The following is an 18204-nucleotide window of genomic DNA, read 5'->3' as shown; positions in this document are numbered from 1 at the left end:
AAAATAATTACTTTCATATCAAAACTCAGCAGGAGGCGCAGGGTCCTATAGCCCGCAAGCCACTAACCTCATTCCAGCTCGGCCTTTCAAATGAATAAATTTGTTAAAGCAATAAATACAAACAGCCAGACGGACTCGAGGCCCCGGCTCACTACACAGAGAGGGAAGAAGGGGGATTTATCTGCTTTGGAACACGACAAAAAAACGTCCAGCCGCCATGATCCAAGGTCCTGCTCCACCCTCCTCCTCCTCCTCCTCCTCAACAGGGGGAAACACAGTGATTCAATTTAAACAATAACTTTATTTATCAAAATGTTCACATATAATATCATTTTCTCGTTGTTTTTTTTGTACAATATCTGAGGATCTTCGTTGTGTGTGACAGGGGTGGCCGAGTTTCTTTTGTTACAAGAGGACAGAGAGAGAGAGAGAGAGAGAGAGAGAGAGAGAGAGAGAGACACAAAGAGAGAGAGAGAGAGAGAGAGAGCGAGAGAGAGAGAGAGAGAGAGAGAGAGAGAGAGAGTTAGAGAGAGAGAGAGAGAGAGAGAGAGAGAGAGAGAGAGAGAGAGAACCTGCTTCTGGTGTTTGGGCCCTGAAGCCTGAAAGCTTCCTTTTTTTTCAGGGGATATTTGGGTGAAGGGGGAGGAGCCCATCTGGATTGATCACACGTTATGATTAAAAAATAGATGAGAATTAAAGTCTCCTGATTCCTGATATGTTTCTTTTCTTTCCGAGTGTCTCAGCGGAGCGCTTTGGGAATGTTTGAATAGTCTTGAGCGGTGTTTTCCTGGTCCTTTGTGTTTGTGTGTCGCTCCATTGCGAGCGTTAGTCCATATCCACGTCCTCTCCGTCTGTCCCGGGTGTTTCGTGACAGTCAGTCTCGCCGCGGGGCCCCGGGGACGCTCGCTCGCCCTCGTTGATGGCGGCGCCGCCCGGCTCGTCGGCCGTCGCCGCTTCAGTCCGAACCCTCGCGCTCCCGCCGCCGCCGTCGTCGCTGCTGGTGTCGCCGGACCGCGCCGAGCTCGGCCCGTTTGGCGGGGGAGACCCAGGGAGCCTCCCGCCGCCGCCGCCATCCTCCGCGTCCGTGTCTCCGTCCGCTCTATTGCTAATGTGGTCGCGGCGCTGCTCCGCGCGAGCCGAGGCCGCCGGGACGAAGCCGAGGAGGTCGGAGGGAGCGGCGGGGCTCCCCTCGCTCGCCACGCACCTCGGCCCGGAGCCGAGCCTGTGAACGCCGTTGTCCTGACGCGGCGACGAGGCCTTCAGGGCCGCCTGGGGCACCAGAAAGCCCAATGGCTGATGGGTGATTGGGTAAAGCAAGAAGTGGCCTTTACCCACCAGCGTCCTCTGGCTGGGCAACGAGGGGAAGTCCAGCTGAGGCTTCCGGCGGGGCGTGGCGTCCGAGAGGAGGCTCTCCACGCTGAAAGGGTTGCGTTTCTGCAGGGCCGAGGCCCTCGGGCCCCCGGGGCTGCTGCTGCAGCTGTGCGTGCTGCCCGGAGAGACCTGCTCCGGTTCTCCCGCCCTCGGCGTTCTTTGGTTTTGCTGGTTTTGCAGGTGGCCGACGAAGTCGTGTGGCGTCGTTTGGTCACAGCTGGATTCGGTCTGGTGGCCCCCCGGGCCCTTGGTCGCCGGCAGCTCGATGTGAATGGTCCCGCCGACGCTCGACGACTGCTGCTCGCTGTCGGTGAACTGGGAGACGCCGCTGTCGCTCTCCGACCCGCCGGGCGTGTGGAAGCAGTCGCCGGCGAGCAGCTTGTTCTGCGACTTCAGCAGCTTGCGCTCCTGCTTCCGCTTCTTCTTCTCGGCGCGCTCCAGGTCGCGGCGGGCGATCTCCTCGGGGTCCATGGGCTCGCCGCTGCACGTGGTCGGGTGGGAGTTGTGGGCCGGCCGCCCCGGGCCCTTCTTCGTGTTCTCCTTCTTCCTCCACTTGGCGCGTCGGTTCTGGAACCAAACCTGCATGTGCACACGGGACACAACTATGAAGCACACACACACACACACACACACACACACACAAACACACACAGGGAGTTTCCTTCCATGGAGGCTTTTGTCAAAACACCGTTTTATTTAATGGTTCATAATTTGGTTTTGCAGTTTTGTTGGATTTAAGTCGATTAGTGGATTATTCCATTACCAGATAATTAATTGTCAACTATGTTGATGAGCGCATAATCATCTGAGTCATTTAAAAAAAAGTCTGATATTTGCTTTGTTTTAGCTTCGTGGTGATTTTCTGCTTTCTTATTATTTGTTATGTATTTTTCTAAATGAAGCATCGTTGTGTTTTTGGACCGCTGCTGGACGAGTGAAAGCAAATTGAAAACATGACCTCGGGGCTCAGTGGATTTTTTTTCTTCTTCTTCTTCTTCTGACGTTTTACAAATCAAACAATCCTGAAGTGAACCGGCAACAAACCCAATCTCTCTCTCGTTGGGGCCAACGATGAACAAAACAGCTTTTTTATAAAACAGCACATTCATTTGTTTGCACTGCATCTTGGGACACAAACACCTCCAGTATGTGATGCAACACAGGCTGATAATCCTGCAACAAACACTTCCTGTCTGGACTCTCAAAATGTTCACTTTCTGCCAGCGTGCAGATCCAACGTGAAGTCATTTCATGTGCACGACTTTGTGTATTTGGACTAAATTGTCCATAATAATTTACCCCCATCTGATAAATTAAAAAAAGTGTATGGCTGCACACATGTCCTTTAAAGTGTGTGTGTGTGTGTTTAGACAACAACAGACCTCACACCTGCCACATAGCAGTGGTGATAAATCATTGTCAGCGCGGTTATCAGACGCTATAAGGACGAAACCAGATTGCCCACAAATCCAAACAAATTCCACAAAAGCCCGCAGACGACAGAGAGATCATCGTCGCTGCGGATCCGCGTCGTTAGTTCCGCGACGAGAGGCGACCCGGCGGACGCGCACAGATGTGTGCCGGCTGTTTAATTGAGTCCGCGTGACGCGTGTAACTCCGCCAATTACGTCTAATTGTAACCGTATACAGCGGAAATAGTCCCACATCCGGGTCCCCACTCCTCTCACGACGCGGGGGCTCGACGGAGCGTCTCCGCTTCGCCCGCCGGGAGCCCCGACACGCGCCCGCCGGGAGGGCCGCCGGGCCTCTGCTCGGCGCTGATAACAAGCCGAAGAGTTTAGCAAGCGGGGGAAAAGATCCGGGGACGTTGCATAATAAAGGACGCGGGGACACACCGACATCCCGCGCGACAATAGGCGCTGCTTATGAATTGTTAATGTCGGTTATATCTTCTTTTTTTTTTCCTGCCCGCAAACCTGCGATAAAGCAGCGCTAAGCAGCTTGGGGCACAACAGTAATCTGAGGTTTAGGAGCGAAATCCCCCCAAACAACACGCAGCAGCGAGCTGCTTCCGGCCGCTGCTTCTTCTTCTTGATCAAAATGTGCACGTGGCTCATATAAATACATGAATATACGTTAAATTACACGTAATATCAGACGTGCATACACATGCTGAACAAATACTAAGGTATATCAACCTGTATGTCTTTCTTGCATTATTATCATTACCATTGTTATTATTATTATTATGCTATGAGGCTCTTATTATCAGATTAAATGAGCATGTAATGGTGATGTGAAATGTAAATGTGAAAGATGGTGGCGTCATCTTTTACAAAATCATATGTATTTTTGATCTTTTAATAAACACTGCAATAATATCTGGCTATATTTGTTACATTATTATATTTTTTCAGCTTTTTAGAAATAAATAATAACGACAATAATATTCATATTAATAATACCATCATCACTACTATTAATAATGTAATAATCGTTACTAATAGCATTACCTTTACTATTATTTGTTATATGGTGTGTAAGTGGTGTTGCTAAACCATTACAATATAGCACACGCTAATCTTAAAATATTGTTGATAATCGTTTAATTTGTGTATTTTGTCAATTTATAATAAAATAATTAAAAGCTCAATAATGATAATATTAGTAACAATAATAACAATTAATAAAAGGATATAATGGATTTATTGAATTATCATAAACCTTAAATTGAACCACCTAAACGTCTGAATAAGGGTATTATACGGGTAAAATTGAAAATACACAGTCCACTAATCAGATATCAAGCTTTATAATTTTGTATGGCTGAATGTAAAGGAAGAATACTAATTACCACTTTCACCCCTGGGTTTGCTCAGTAAATAGCCTGCTTTTTTTATTAACCCATAAATCAATAGGTTGCCTCCATGCATAATTCAAAAGAGACCCTTTATTGATGCTTTGATAATTGACAAATAGCTATCTGTGTGGAGAAGGCCTTCGCAGAACAAATAGCCAGCTGACGTCTGTTTTTAATCATGTTTTGCAGATTTTGACGATTAACATTTTATTAAAAAAAATAAAAAATAAAATCTGAACAATGACACGAAACTATTTGTTTTCCCCCAAACACATGCAGTGATTTGGCTCCCAGAGCATTTATTTTTGTTGCATTTTTTGGCTGCTTCCCTTCGTGTCTTTTACCTGAACTCTGGACTCCACGAGGTCAAGCCGGAGCGCGAGCGCCTCCCGCATGAACACATCCGGGTAGTGGCTCTCGTTGAACGCCTTCTCCAGCTCCTCCAGCTGCCACCCGGTGAAATTCGTCCGCGTGCGTCTCCTTTTACAACCGGGACCGTCTTTATCCGGGTCCCCCGAATCTGCAGGGGTCGAGGCGTGTGTGTGAGCACAAGCGTTTGTGTGTGTGTGTTTGTACAAGCGTACGTGTGTGTGTGTGTGTGTGAGAGTGTGTGTGTGTGTGTGTGTGTGAGAGAGGGGAGAGAGAGGACTGTCATGACAGGCTTTGCTTGTAAGGCATCAGTTTAGTGTAAAGTTCAGTGTGACCGTGTCAATCCTTTTCTAAATATGCTGTTGAACTCTGACAAGTCACGTCACAACTCATAGAGACGTAACAGAAATGCTATTTATGATATTTCCAATTTTTTCCAATAATTAAAAAAAACAACTATTTTTTTAACCATATGGCATATATCAACATCATGGAGTTTAATCAGACATTGTTGCCTTTATTTTAACCTCTCTGCCATTTATTTTGTATAGTAATCTTATTACAAATGATCCTAAACATGAACTTTTTTTTCATTTCCTTTTTTTAAATTTTCAAAACTTTTAAGCGACATAGTTTCTCTGCAGACTATAACTTTCTAGTTGAAAATCTGACCCTGCAGACTGATCCTTTGTTCTTTTTTTTAAAATTATTTTAGCCTAAAAGCCTCCTATTATATCCTCACGTGTTGGCCATGAAACGACAGTGCCTCCGGTGCGTTGTTTCTCTCCAACCGGGCCTTACCTGAGAGTTTGAACTGGCTGTCGGGCGACAGCAGCGGGTTGACCACGGAGGCCGAGCAGGAGCCGTTAAGTAATCCGTCTATAGAGAAGGGGGCGGCGGCCGCGGACTGCAGCTGGTGTCCGCCGGCGGCGAGCTCGAAGAGGTGCTGGTGGTGGTGGTGCTGGTGGTTGTGGTGGTGGTGGTGGTGGGGGCCGAGCCCGTACGGGAAGCCCACCAGCCCGCCCAAGGAGCTCGCGAACTGGGCGTGAGGATGCTCGAGGACCCGACTGTCCATGCTCGCCCGGGCTGCGGCGGGGCCGAAGTGAAGATGCAGAGGGAGGCGGTGTGGCCGAACATGCAGTCGCGGTGTGTGGGGGGCGGAGGGGCACGAGAAAAAATACAACAACCCCACAAAAAAAAAAAAAAAAAGTCAAAGGAGAGGAAGAAGCTTGCGCGAAGGACGGCGAGTCGGTGGCGGTGGAGAGAAGGGAGAAGAAGGGGGGGGGGGGACCCAGGCTGGACGGACCCGTCTCCCGCGGCCACGGTACACGCGCTCTGTGGAGGAAGACACCGGGGCTGCGCGAGAGAGATGCCGCCTGCGTTCACGTTCGCGCTCCGGCCGAGATGTCAACCCTGCGCGCTCCCTCCGCGAGCCAAGCTCATTAGGACTCCTCCGTCTGCTCGCGCGGGACCAATAAGAAACGTTAATCGCCCCGTGACGTCAGAGACGCGGTTAATGGTGTAAAGGAAGGCGTAGAGCAGGGAGGGAGAGAGGTAGAGAGGGAGGGAGGGCGAGAGAGAGAGAGAGAGCGCGTTTCTTTCTTTTTTTACTTTCGCGGATCGATCGCTAATTACACCTGGCGCGCGCGCGCGGTCCTTTAATTCCGCCTTGTCGAGACATTGAGGACGTTGAGGCTAAACCGGCGCGTGGAAATGGCCACGTGATTGATGGACCGACTCCGTTAAATTATCAGGAAATACAACCGACGTGTAACGTGAATTTATCACGATAATACACGTTTTCGTCTAACTTTAGGAAGCAGTGAATCTTCCCTTTCCTTTCTTGTCGCCTTCGTCTCTTCTCGCTCGTGCGTGCGTGCGCGCCTTTGCATCCCGTGTGTGCATGCGCGTGGATGTGTGCGTGTGTGTAAGTGTTTAACAGGGGCATTCAGGGCCAGATTGATCCAATAACAGCCTTTATCACACACACACACACCCCTCCCCCTTTTTTTCCTTGAGCTGTCACATTGCATTTTAAACTACAAGCTTCTCTCCATCTCCCAGACACACACACACACACACACACACACACACACACACACACACACACACACACACACACACGCACACACACACACACACACACACACACACACCGCATCATTATCTCGATTTTTCACCTGAACAGCTTACACCGATGTTTTAGTTGTAAACGACGAACAAAGTGGGTTGTGGCCTACATGATTTGGTGTTTCCAAGAATCCAATATCCGCACGTGCAGCTCCACTCGGCTGCATGTCCTGACAGGACTAGGCTTGTTTTGTGTTTTTTTTTATGGTGTAATGTTTGGGTTGGAATCCTTTGCAACTACTATAAAGGATTATTTGTGCAGATTAAATACAATTTAAAAATAAAAAATATGCAAACTGAGGCTTGGGATGCTTTTTAGCTTTTATTAGCCTAATAGTGAAAGTAGCCCCTTGAAAAAAAAAAATTAAAAAAGGACAATAAACTTATTACGTGATATGATGTAAAGTTTTTTTCAACATGTTTATGAGGACAATATGAACTTTCAAACTTAGTTACAGGGGGGTACATGTAGACAGGGTGGCCCAGAAAGAAAATATTTATAAAAAAAAAGTCAAATTCATACCATTATGATCTCATTCTACAATAAAAAACAATAAATACATTATGCAAATAAACTATTTGAAATACATATCTTTTTCTATTAGTATTATAACATATGCAGTGATGATTGCTGGGTAATATGTACGTTTGTTGTTGTCCAATGTTGTCAAGTCTCTATTTGATCATGTGATGAGCAGATACCCTTCAGGCATTTTCTCATCGGCTTCTGTACAACTAGAGGAGTCGCCCCCTGGTGGTCAGGAGAGAGAATGCAGCTTTAACACATGAAACATATACTTCTATACAACCCGAGGAGTCGCCCCCTGGTGGTCGGCGGAGAGAATGCAGGTTTTAAGACACTTCCGCATCGGCTTCCCTCTTCAGAAGCGGAGGTGGCCGTCTGGTCCATCCAGATCGTTTTACAAGTAGCTGGTTTATGAGCTCATTTTTAAACCAATGAAAAGTGGCATCATCGCCAGACGACAGCCGGGGGGCGGAGGGGAGAGGGGAGGTGTTCCTGGGTAACATTTCGGCCAATGATTGTTTACCTGCACGCACCCAAAGCCTGCTCGAACGTGATTGGTCAATATATATCTGACATTAAACGGACTTTAAATCTTTATGCGCAGGATATCAATTTAATAAGCACTTCAACCAAACAGCCGCTACATTTGTAGATTAAATCAGGAAGTCATGTTTTTCCGTGAAAAAATAAATACAAGATCGAGAAAACAACTCATTTAGGTTGAGAAGTAATCGCTGCAGAGCATCCTGAGGACCAGCGTTTGATCTCAAAAACACACAGATGATGACTTGTTTTACGTCAACTATAATCCCGCCATGATTGATAAGTCAATCACATCGACATGCACTATACTTATTTATAAATTCACACCATAATTGCATGCTTATTCTCCTGGTATTCCTTCCACGCCTACGTGTGGTCAGTATTCAGTGCATAAAAACAGTTTGGACCACCACACAACATGCTCGCTTGAAGTTAAAACGTCTTCTTTTCCATTTCAAACTGTATAAAAGTCCAAATATCGGCTTGAGATCGGCGTTTACTAATGTTATGAATCAAACCTCGTCAAACACGGACGTCATGAAATGAATAAAGGAGGACAGAAAGAAGCTCCAAGACTTCACCTGGTGGTTTCTACAGGGATCCTTCTCTCAGTTTGCCATCTTTTTATTAGTGGCCCTTAAGATTTACAACATGTTAACTCAGGTGTGTGTTCCTCTGAGTGTGTTTTCCCTCTTCCTTGAATGGAGATCTGCTTCTGAATAAAAACCACAATGGACACAAAGCCTTAAACGGCGCGGGGGCTTCAGCGGCTAACGGATCGCAGCAGGAAAAACACACAAAAAGCACACAGCTCCTGGAGTTAGTGGCACCCGGTGGTGTTACGTCGACCGCTGTTATCGCTCCACTGTGCGCCGTTTGAGAAACTTTCTTTCCGCCATTGTGGACTGCCATCGCGGGTCAGAACAGGAGCAGAAAAAGCATGAAATTTGACTTCTTTTGCTTTTTCTGGCTCTTTAAATAGACTTTCTAATTAAAAAACTAAGTATGTCCCATTATGAGCTCAAATCCCACCTGATCAGGGGACGATCGCATCGGGGGAAACCCAAAGGTATAGGATCTTATACTTTGATCTAGAACATTCATAAGGAACAGGAATTACTGCTTGTTAATAAAGATTTCAATGGTTAGATGAAGCGCATTTCCGTTTATGTTCGTCCCTCCTGACACAAATCAATTTAATTGACTTTCAGGTCTTCGCAACCTCGCCTATAAGCGTCCTGCGGTTAGCCTATAACACTGTAGGTCTGCTAGCTTGTACTTTGGCACAGTGGTATAAGCAACCCTTCATGCTAACATGCTAACGTGTAGTGGGCCTAATGCTCGCACCGTTGTAGTTATTTTGCGGGTATCTGGTCTCAAACCAAAGTATTGTGATGAAAATATTTGAGCTGATGTAGACGCTGTTCATCCTTCAGGGGACGTGAATTTCACGACAATCCATCCAATAGTTGACAAAACCACAAAAAGGCCACCTCAAGGTGGCGCCGAAGGTAAAGCAGGGTGTCACCAAAGTATCCTCTGGAGACCACGAATGTCTGTATAAAATATTGAGGTGACTAAATAAAACAAACTGAAGAATTTATAATGCCATAAAATGACAAAAGTGTAAATTTAACCCGCTTCTCTTTCAGAATGTACATTTTAAGTTTTTGATTTCTTTTGTGACTGAAACTGAATGTAGAAATTTTTAGATACAAAGAAAGAAGAAAAAAAAGTAAGAGAAGGTTACCGCAATTAAAATGTGAAGTTGTGCCATCGAGTTGAGGGTCTTGTGTAATGCGGGGGAATCGGTGCTCCAATTGAAGTGCGCGTTTGGAAAATGAAAGGTTTTGGAAATGTACAATCATCACGACGCAGGCTAGGAGCAACCGGGGTGTCCAGGTGGACATCTTTAGGGAGGGAGAGAGAGAGAGCAGGGCGGGAGGGAGGGATGGGGGGAAGATTATACATATAAATTGTAAGCGGTGTCGCAGGGGCCAAATCTTGCCCGAGGCGGTGACTGCTTCATTTTGTGTTAAATTTCTTGACAGAAAGCCACCCGCGTGCTGGTGAATACTGAATGGTAATCAGAGCTGCTTGAATAAGTGCCTCCCCCCTCCCTTCCTCCCTCTCTCTCTCCCCCTCTTCCATTACTGTGAATTAATTCGACTTTATTTATCCAATTTCTGGAGCTGACAGAATGTTAATTTGAGTTGAGATTTCTCTCTGCTGTTCTGCCGGTGACCCGTAGCCCTGGGATTGGCGTGTTGTAATAACCTGAATCTTTCACCAGAGGCTCCGATAATTGTTACCTTATTAGCATGTAAATTGTTTAATTAATATTATTACGGCGAACCATATAATCCCTCCGTTACTTGACCCCCGCGAGTCCACGAGCGAGCAGGCTTTCCCCGCATTTCAATGTCTAGTTTTTTAAATAGACCCTTTAATGTCGGGCCTCCAATCTCAGAACAACTTTGAACGGCTTGAGAGGCGCTTTTGATGTCTCCCCCCCCCTCTTTCCCTCTCTATCTCTCTCTTCGGCTCTTTCTGATGTGTGTTTATTTTCCTGCTGCCATTTTTTGAACATCAAAATCCGACGCCTTCTTGTCGTTTGCTCATAAAAGCTCTTTTTATATTGTTAACCCTCCACCCTCTCCTCCACCCTCCCGGTGGCTGTGCGAGCCAAACGCGTGCGGCGCTCGATGAAAAGCAGCCCTTGACACGAGGTCCCGGGAGACCCGCAGCATTTAAATTTGCTTTTCTTCCTTCCTCCTCCTTTTTTCGTCGGGCACGAGTGACATTGTCAGATGTTCGCTTTAATTAATTTGATAATAAGATGGGCGACGCGCACACAAGCCGTGGGGTTTTTTTTCCGGCTTGCCTCTCGCCCCCAGCCGTCCTCTCTCCCTCTCGCTCCTCTCGCTCGTCTTTCTGTGTGTAGACGACACACACACGCAGACACACACCGGTCTGAAGTCTGTCACCGCTATATGTTGTTCGCAACACTTTCAGCTCAGTCATGCAACAACAACAACACCCTGTGCCGCGCGATTGAAGCAACCTGAAGGGGGCGCTGCTGGTCAGAGCGTCATGATGACACAAGAAATGCTGAATGTTCTGAAAAGATTCACTTTGCCCTCGTGATGTTTGACAAGTGGCGTTTTTTACATTTCATTTCATTCAGCTGACACTTTTACCCAAAGCGACTTACATTTTTCTAGACACAGCCGGGGCTCGAACCACCGACCTTCTGATTGAAAGACGGGCACGCTAACCACTGAGCCACAGAAAGCAAGTTCACATGCTTGTTGTTGGACCACCTGCTCCCCCCACAGTGACCTTTGACCCCGCCCAGCCACGAACATCATAAATTAAAAATAACATAACGTATCCCGAACCGAAAAACACGATTTTTGGACTAGAAATGCTTGATAAGGGGTCAGTGGTTGTGTTTATTGTGATTATTATTGCAGATTTGGATGCTTTAGGACTTAATATTTCTCAAAGAGGTGTTGTATTGCTCTGTGGCATGATGGGAAGACACCAAACGTACAGTTTAAAAAAACTCAGGGAGCAATCGAGGAGTCATTTTTTGATCAGACTCTTAACTTTTGATCTAATTTATGCAGCAATTAGTACTTTTTTTTAATGGCAAGAAGTTGCAAATTTTTGAGATACCGAGGACAATCGGGTCTGGTATGTAGAACACCCATGATTAAGATTAAGATATTCTTGGTTTCACAAGGGACACCGTAGCGGTTTATTTTCTTTTTTTTATACAATGAAAAGATGACATCACCTGCTCTGACTGTTGCTTCGTCACATGAATACATTCAGTTTGTGTCCAACATAAAAAAAGGGTCCTAATTGACTTTTCCTGAGCTCCACGAAAGAAAATCTGACAATCCGTGTCCCTGTACACGAAACCAATAGATTGCATTTCATGATTATGTGTGTTTTCTTTCTCCACGAGCTGCCGGGATGCTGAGCTGATACTTGACATCCTGACTCAGCTTGTAATCATCTGAGCGTCAGCGTGTTCGCGTCTGCTGGACTCTTCATAGATCACAGTGCACGATATCCGTCCCTCACCAGGAGGGGCCACAGACACCCAACGCATCGAGGCCCTGAGGGGCCCGATCAGCACAAAAACGCTGAAAAACGCCTCAACTTTGAGGACTGAGGGAGTTTTCACACGAGCAAATACACTCCCAAAATATATTTCTTACCAAGGGTAGTAGCCCTTTAGGCCATCACCAAGACCCCCAATCCTATTTATTGGTTGAGTTGTGTTTAGAGGTTGTACATGGGGATTATATATTATTGTAGCCCTGATTTGTATGTTTAATTTGACATGTTTTTCTAGTTGTTGTTTTTTTATTTATATCATGTTTTTTTCTTGCTTTTGAAAAAATGTATACCATGTTTTTTTAGGTGTTTTTTATGTATACCATGTTTTTTTGTTTTTTTTATTCATACTGTTTTTTTTTTGTTTAATTTTTTACCAGGTTTTGAATGTTTTTTATTTGTACCATGCTTTTTTTTCATTTATACCATTTTTCTTTTTTATTTAAAACATGTTTTTTATTTTTTTATTCATACCATGTTTTTATGTTTTATTTTATTTATACCATATTTGTTATGTTTTATTTTATTCATACCATGTTTTTCCTTGATTGGTACCTTGTGACCTGACAGGGCTCAATTACACGGTGAGTATTTAGGTTAGACTTTAAACGATTATGAAATGTATTTTGAGGCTTACTGACAGACTTCAGTCCTCCTGTGTGTCCAGACGCACAGAGACTTCTTCACCTTCCCTCCAGTATCAGTGCAGGTCCTGCAGTTTCCTTCACATGAGGACACGGCAGCACTACACGTCTGAATATTCAGAAGAAACATCCGTTTTCTTTTTCTTTTTGTAGAAGTCAAACTGTGACCACGTACGGGTCTCTACAAGGAACAGAAATCTCTCCAAACCCCTCAGCCGGCCTCTTGAGAGGAGGAATCAAGTCATATTTATTTTTTAATTAGCAAACTAAGGTGAAGCAGCGGAGAGTTAATTACTCAATTACGGAGTACAAGTTAATTTTTAACTATTTGGAATGAGGTCAGTCATTATTTAGGCGATTGGTCGATAATTAAGAGTCTAATCTAAATGAGTTGTTGGCGTTTTGATCCTTCAGAGCTGCAGAACCAGCGAGGAGGCCGCTCCAATTAAAAGTGGAGGGATTTAACGTATTGATGTTTGGCTTCTTTTTTTGTACCACAAATCTTTTTCCTGACACACAACGGAAGCTTTGATCATTTAGAAACAGGAAAGAACCCATTTCCAGTCGAGTATTTCAGCTGCTTCTCTCCGCGCAATTATAAACTTTTCCTCCATCTAATTATGAGTCTGACTGAGGAGAGAATCACACCGAGAAGGACCGAGTTACTTCACTGAAATGACCTTTCAGATAGACGTGGAGATGTGAACGTTAGTGTATGTTTGTAGATACAGGTGTGTGTAGTTTTGTGTATGTGTGTAGATGTGTATGTGTAGATGTGTAGATTTGTGAATGTGTAGATGTGTAGATTTATGTAAGTGTAGATTTGTGTATGTGGATATGTGGATATTTTTGTATGTGTAGATGTGTTTATTTGTGTTTGTATCTACAGATGTGTGTATTGGTGTGTGTGTGTATATAGATGTGTATATTTGTGTATGTGTAGATGTGTATATTTGTGTATGTGTAGATGTGTATATTTGTGTATGTGTAGATGTGTATATTTATTCACGTGTAGATGCTTATATTTGTGTATGTGTAGATGTGTATATTTGTGTACGTGTAGATGTGTATATTCGTGTATGTGTATATTTGTGTATGTGCATAGATGTGTATATTTGTGTATGTGTGTATATATAAATGTGTATCTTTGTTTATGTGTGTAGATGTGTAGATCTGTGTGTTTGAAGATACAGATGTGTGTATTTGTGTGTGTGTATATAGATGTTAATATTTCTGTATGTTTGTAGTTGTCGTAAATTTGTTAATGGCTGTACATATACATGTGTATAATTGTGTATGTGTGTTGATATGTATATATGTAAGTGTGTATATATATATGTTTATATATATACAGTATATAGATGTGTACATGTGTATATTTGTGTATATGTGTGTATGTATATGTGTGTATATACATACACACTTATACATACATGAAAATAAAATCAAACTTTCTCTCGAGCTTTAATTCCAATTCAATTAAAAGTAACTTGTCACCTTTTTTCTAAAACGTGCTTATTACGCCAAAAGTATTGGACGCTTGAAAGAGTCTGAAATGCTTTTTTAATTGTTATCAGCGAGCCGGATCTCCCCCTCTCTCTCCCTCTCTCTCCTGCTTCCCCCTTCTTTTTTTTCCTTGGCTGTCTTGGCACAAGCCGCTCGGAAATAGACCTAATTAACCCCCCTACCCCACGGGGAAATCCGCTATGCAAATTAACATTTTCAAAATACAGTAATGATATAATTTGAGAAATGGTGATGCCAATTTTTCACGCACCGGCTCTAAGTATTTGCATATACATTTTAGCGGCGCAGTCAATGCGGCTCTTCTCACCTCTTCATCATCTGGAAAGCGTGTGCGTGTGCGCATGTGTGTGTGGGGATGTGTGTGTGTGTGTGTGTGTTTTGGAAGGGAAGAGGGAGGTGGGGTTAAAACAAATGCTCAGATCTGATGGGCACAGAGGAAGAATGGATGCAGCCACTGGCTGGCTACTCGAGCCACACAAAACCATCTGCCAGGGAAACGATGGAGGAGTGGAAGGGAGGAGGAGAAAGTACACACACACACACACACACACACACACACACACGAAGAGCTCAGCTTAAAGCCGCTCTGTAAACGAGGAAAGATGTTTTAATTAGGGAGCGAGTTCACGCGCATCTCATTTAAACGGCTTTAATGAATAGCTTAGTCGGAGTGGCCTGAAGTGAAAGTACTGATGCTGCTTGAAACAAAGGTGTTTCCTTTGGCTTATTCTTTTCTTTTCTTCTTTTTTTTTCACCTTCTCAATGTCTCCTATAACCTCCCTTGTAATTTCAATTTACACTACAAGCCCCATTTCCGCTTACTTTGTCTTTACACGTGTTAAAGCTAATAGGAATTGTTTCTCCGAGGGTCCAAAATGGTCTATTATACAACATTTTGGATTACAAATAAGCCAGAACAGCCCATAATGATCACAGTTATGGAGAGGAAACGGTACAGATCAGGTTCGTGCAGGATGAACTTCATCTTATCCACCAGGCACGAGGTGAACGAGGTCATCCACACGAGCTAATCTGTAATTATTCTTAGAAGAGATGTGTAAAAAAAAACAACCCTCCTTTATTGTTTCTTCAATATTCTCCGTATCATGTCATATAATTAACTCACGAGTCGAGGCTTTGACATCACAAACGTAAAGTCCACGCAAAGTGAAGTAATTCCTGTTTTTTTCCCGGACATCTTGACGAAGCCGCGTTGGCGGTTTTTCGTCGTCGCGCGTCTGTAATTTAATGAGCAGATCAAAGTGCCGACATGACAAACAGTTCGTGCCACAGCGAGTAACGATATCAACGGCTATTTATAATCCTCGTGAACGCTTTCTGAAGGAGCGTACAGCGTTCCTCACTGTGTACTTTGTGTATCATTTACACGTGCGGAAGACTAAATGAGTGACTTTTGACGTTTCAAGGGGATTGGACGCGTTCTGCCCACGTCGTGACCTTTGACCTCCTCGTGCCTCTCTGCATTACGGACGTTTCTTGGATCCCCACAGTCGATGCAGATGATACAGAGGAGTGGAAAGGCCTTTCTGTGACAAATCCCACACGTTTCCACGACTCTTCATCCTTTAAATGTTCTATTTAGACGCTCAGGGGACTCAAAGCATGAAGGTTATTCTTAAATCCTCTCTTATGTGAAGTTTGATGCGACTAAGAACCCTTTTTTTTTTGGTCCTGGTCGGTTAAGAATTGATATTTGAGTGGAAACAACGGAGTTGTGCTTTAAGTTTAACAGTCTGGATTCAAGTTTTCAGTATTGTGCGCGTTTACTGTTCCATTTATTGTGGAAACGATGAAGAAAAACTGTAATACTGTTAGTTTTATTCTCAGGAATGTCGCCACAGGTTGTCATGATGCAATATAAATATTGTCTGGCCTCCTTCGGTAACTTTTGCACTTTAACCTTTTGAATACCGTGCGCGAAAATCCTCCTGCGCCCGTTTTAATACCCAGCATGCCCCATTCAGTTAATCTTTTTCCATAAAATACGTAATTTTTCCATTTTTATACCGAACGACACAGTTTCTTGACTGAAACTCCTTCCTTACGGAACAATACTTTGTTTTATTGTGATTTCTGTTGCAGATTCTGATTCTTTAGCTCCTAATCGTTCCAAAAAGGTGTCTTATTGACGCTCCAGGAGTCATTTTTGTGGAATCTGGCTCATATCATGCTGGATGTTCATAGTTACGATCAAAATATCTTTTAAAAGTGTTTTTTTTTTTTTGCAGGTATACATTTTTTTCCCCCAAGACTTTGCTGAACAAATACACACAATGAACACAAGTATTGGAATTAATTTGGGGTTCCTACGGCGACTCAAACACAGAGAAAAGGAGGTCTGGAGCCAACATTGGTTCCACAGTTTTCAACGGGTTAAGGCCCTTTTTCTCTTCCACTGCACAAACAAAGTCCACTTCTTTTCATTAGCCAAAACAACCGCGTTGAGAGTCGATTCCTCGACTCCTCGAATTCTCTTGCAGCCTTATTATTATTATTCATATTTTTGGGGGTGGTACGCCGCCAAGACGACGGGACAGTTTAAGCAATTCGCGCTCAAAGATATCAGCCAGTGAGGGAACTCGTTTCAGATAAACTGCCAGTCGCCGCCTGACGATACCCTCTGGAATATCCCACCCTAACATATGCCTAATTGTTTACTACTGCTTGTTTACATAAATACAAAAATGTTGCAGCGGGGGAGGGGAGAGAGTGAGAGAGAGTCAGTGCACTATAAGCCTGAGTCGGAGAATTAATAACAATTTGTGGCAGATAATTACTTATCAATTAAAGCTGTTATCCTGCCTAATTAGGCAACGTTCATTAAATTCAGCCAATTTAAACCTTAATCAAAGTTAGCAGCGCCTGACAGCTGAGAGGGGAGGAGCGCCCCCCAGTGGAGGAGAGGGGGGGGGGGGCGGGTCCCTCGGGCCGCATCTGTGTGGCAGCTTTCGGTTTTATTCATTTCATTTTGTTTTGTTAAGCATTAAGAATGGATGAGAATTAATGGCTTTTTATATATATTTTTTATATTCTCCTTTTATTATTATTGTTTTTTTTTAATTATTATTGGTGTCATTTATTTTGTTATTATTGTAATTATATGACGTAAGACCCTTTAAAGAAGAACAAGTATCTTACAAGTACAACAACTGGGCCTGTTAATATATATTATTGTTAATATTGTGTGGTTGATGGACTAATGTGTAAGCAGACATGAATTCACTATAATTTAGTTCAAATCTGTGCATCCGTGAGCAGAAGATCAGCTTAAATATTATAGTTCTGGAGCCGAGATCTTGATCCAGACTGAAGGTGAGGAAGTGTGACCCAAAGAATCTCATCATCTAATAATCTGGTATTATTATTAAGTTGTTAATGCCCAGATTATGCACATCCCCGCCCCAAAGTGTGAGAGTTGATTATCATCCACTGATATGTAAAACATTAAAGTTACTAAACAAAAAGACAATGTTGCTGATGATGTCACAGGCCTGAACTCTGTCTTTTCTAATTAAATAATAATAAAAAGTCCTCAACAATGAACTTGGGGCTTTTAGAGGCCCCTTGTTGCATAATCCATCGTTCAGGACAAGTTATAAGTACAGTTGTACTGAAGTAGTCGAGTGAAGTTACTTTGCATCAGTGATGAAGATGATTATTGTCATCAAAAAGTTTTCCTTATCATAAGAAAAGTTTTTTTAGCTGCAAATGAGCGGTTTTAGCTCTCGGGTATAAACACATGTGTTTTAATGTAAACGTGTTTAAACCATCACGTTTAAAAAATACATTTTGTGTGTAAAAATTCACAAAGAGACTTAAAAATGCAGCCGTTAAAGGAGCTTCATGCTTTATATATCAATTTAGTGATTTAACTTTAACTGTAGCCGCGGTTTGCGCTGTTAGCCCCGTTAGCACGGTTAGCTACAAGCTGCCACTGCCATGTTGAGAGCCGTGAGAGCCAATCGAAATGCTCCTATTTGATCTTGCACTAAGGGTGGCATATATATACATATTATTTCATCAATAAACATGATGGTTATGATAGATTTTATATATATTGTATATATATATATATATATATATATATATATATATATATATATATATATATATTGTATATA

General features: G+C 43.5%; 1 protein-coding gene across 1 annotated transcript; it reads right to left on the bottom strand.

Annotated features, from left to right (window-relative positions):
* Positions 1–330: 330 nt before the first annotated feature.
* LOC137792899 (homeobox protein unc-4 homolog) lies at positions 331–9655 on the bottom strand. Its single transcript, XM_068588700.1, has 3 exons — positions 5363–9655; positions 4537–4712; positions 331–1950 (listed from the first exon to the last, which is right to left on the bottom strand). Exons 1-3 carry the CDS (start codon positions 5634–5636, stop codon positions 826–828), a joined length of 1575 nt encoding a protein of 524 aa, XP_068444801.1. The 5' UTR covers positions 5637–9655; the 3' UTR covers positions 331–825.
* Between the last annotated feature and the right edge of the window lie 8549 nt (positions 9656–18204).

Source organism: Clinocottus analis, unplaced genomic scaffold (assembly GCF_023055335.1).
Source record: "Clinocottus analis isolate CAN_PGR_092001 unplaced genomic scaffold, fCliAna1.0.p SCAF_22, whole genome shotgun sequence".
Classification (NCBI taxonomy): Eukaryota; Metazoa; Chordata; class Actinopteri; order Perciformes; family Cottidae; genus Clinocottus; species Clinocottus analis.
This window is presented reverse-complemented; position numbering and strand designations above follow the sequence as displayed.

What these genes read in the sequence shown, in the direction of transcription:
- LOC137792899 (XM_068588700.1), bottom strand. Translation starts at nt 5,636, where the DNA reads ATGGACAGTCGGGTCCTCGAGCATCCTCACGCCCAGTTCGCGAGCTCC. An exon ending in CAGCCAGTTCAAACTCTCAG is followed by an intron (nt 4,713 to 5,362) that starts GTAAGGCCCGGT and finishes CGACCCCTGCAG; the next exon opens with ATTCGGGGGACCCGGATAAA. An exon ending in TCGTGGAGTCCAGAGTTCAG is followed by an intron (nt 1,951 to 4,536) that starts GTAAAAGACACG and finishes GTGCACATGCAG; the next exon opens with GTTTGGTTCCAGAACCGACG.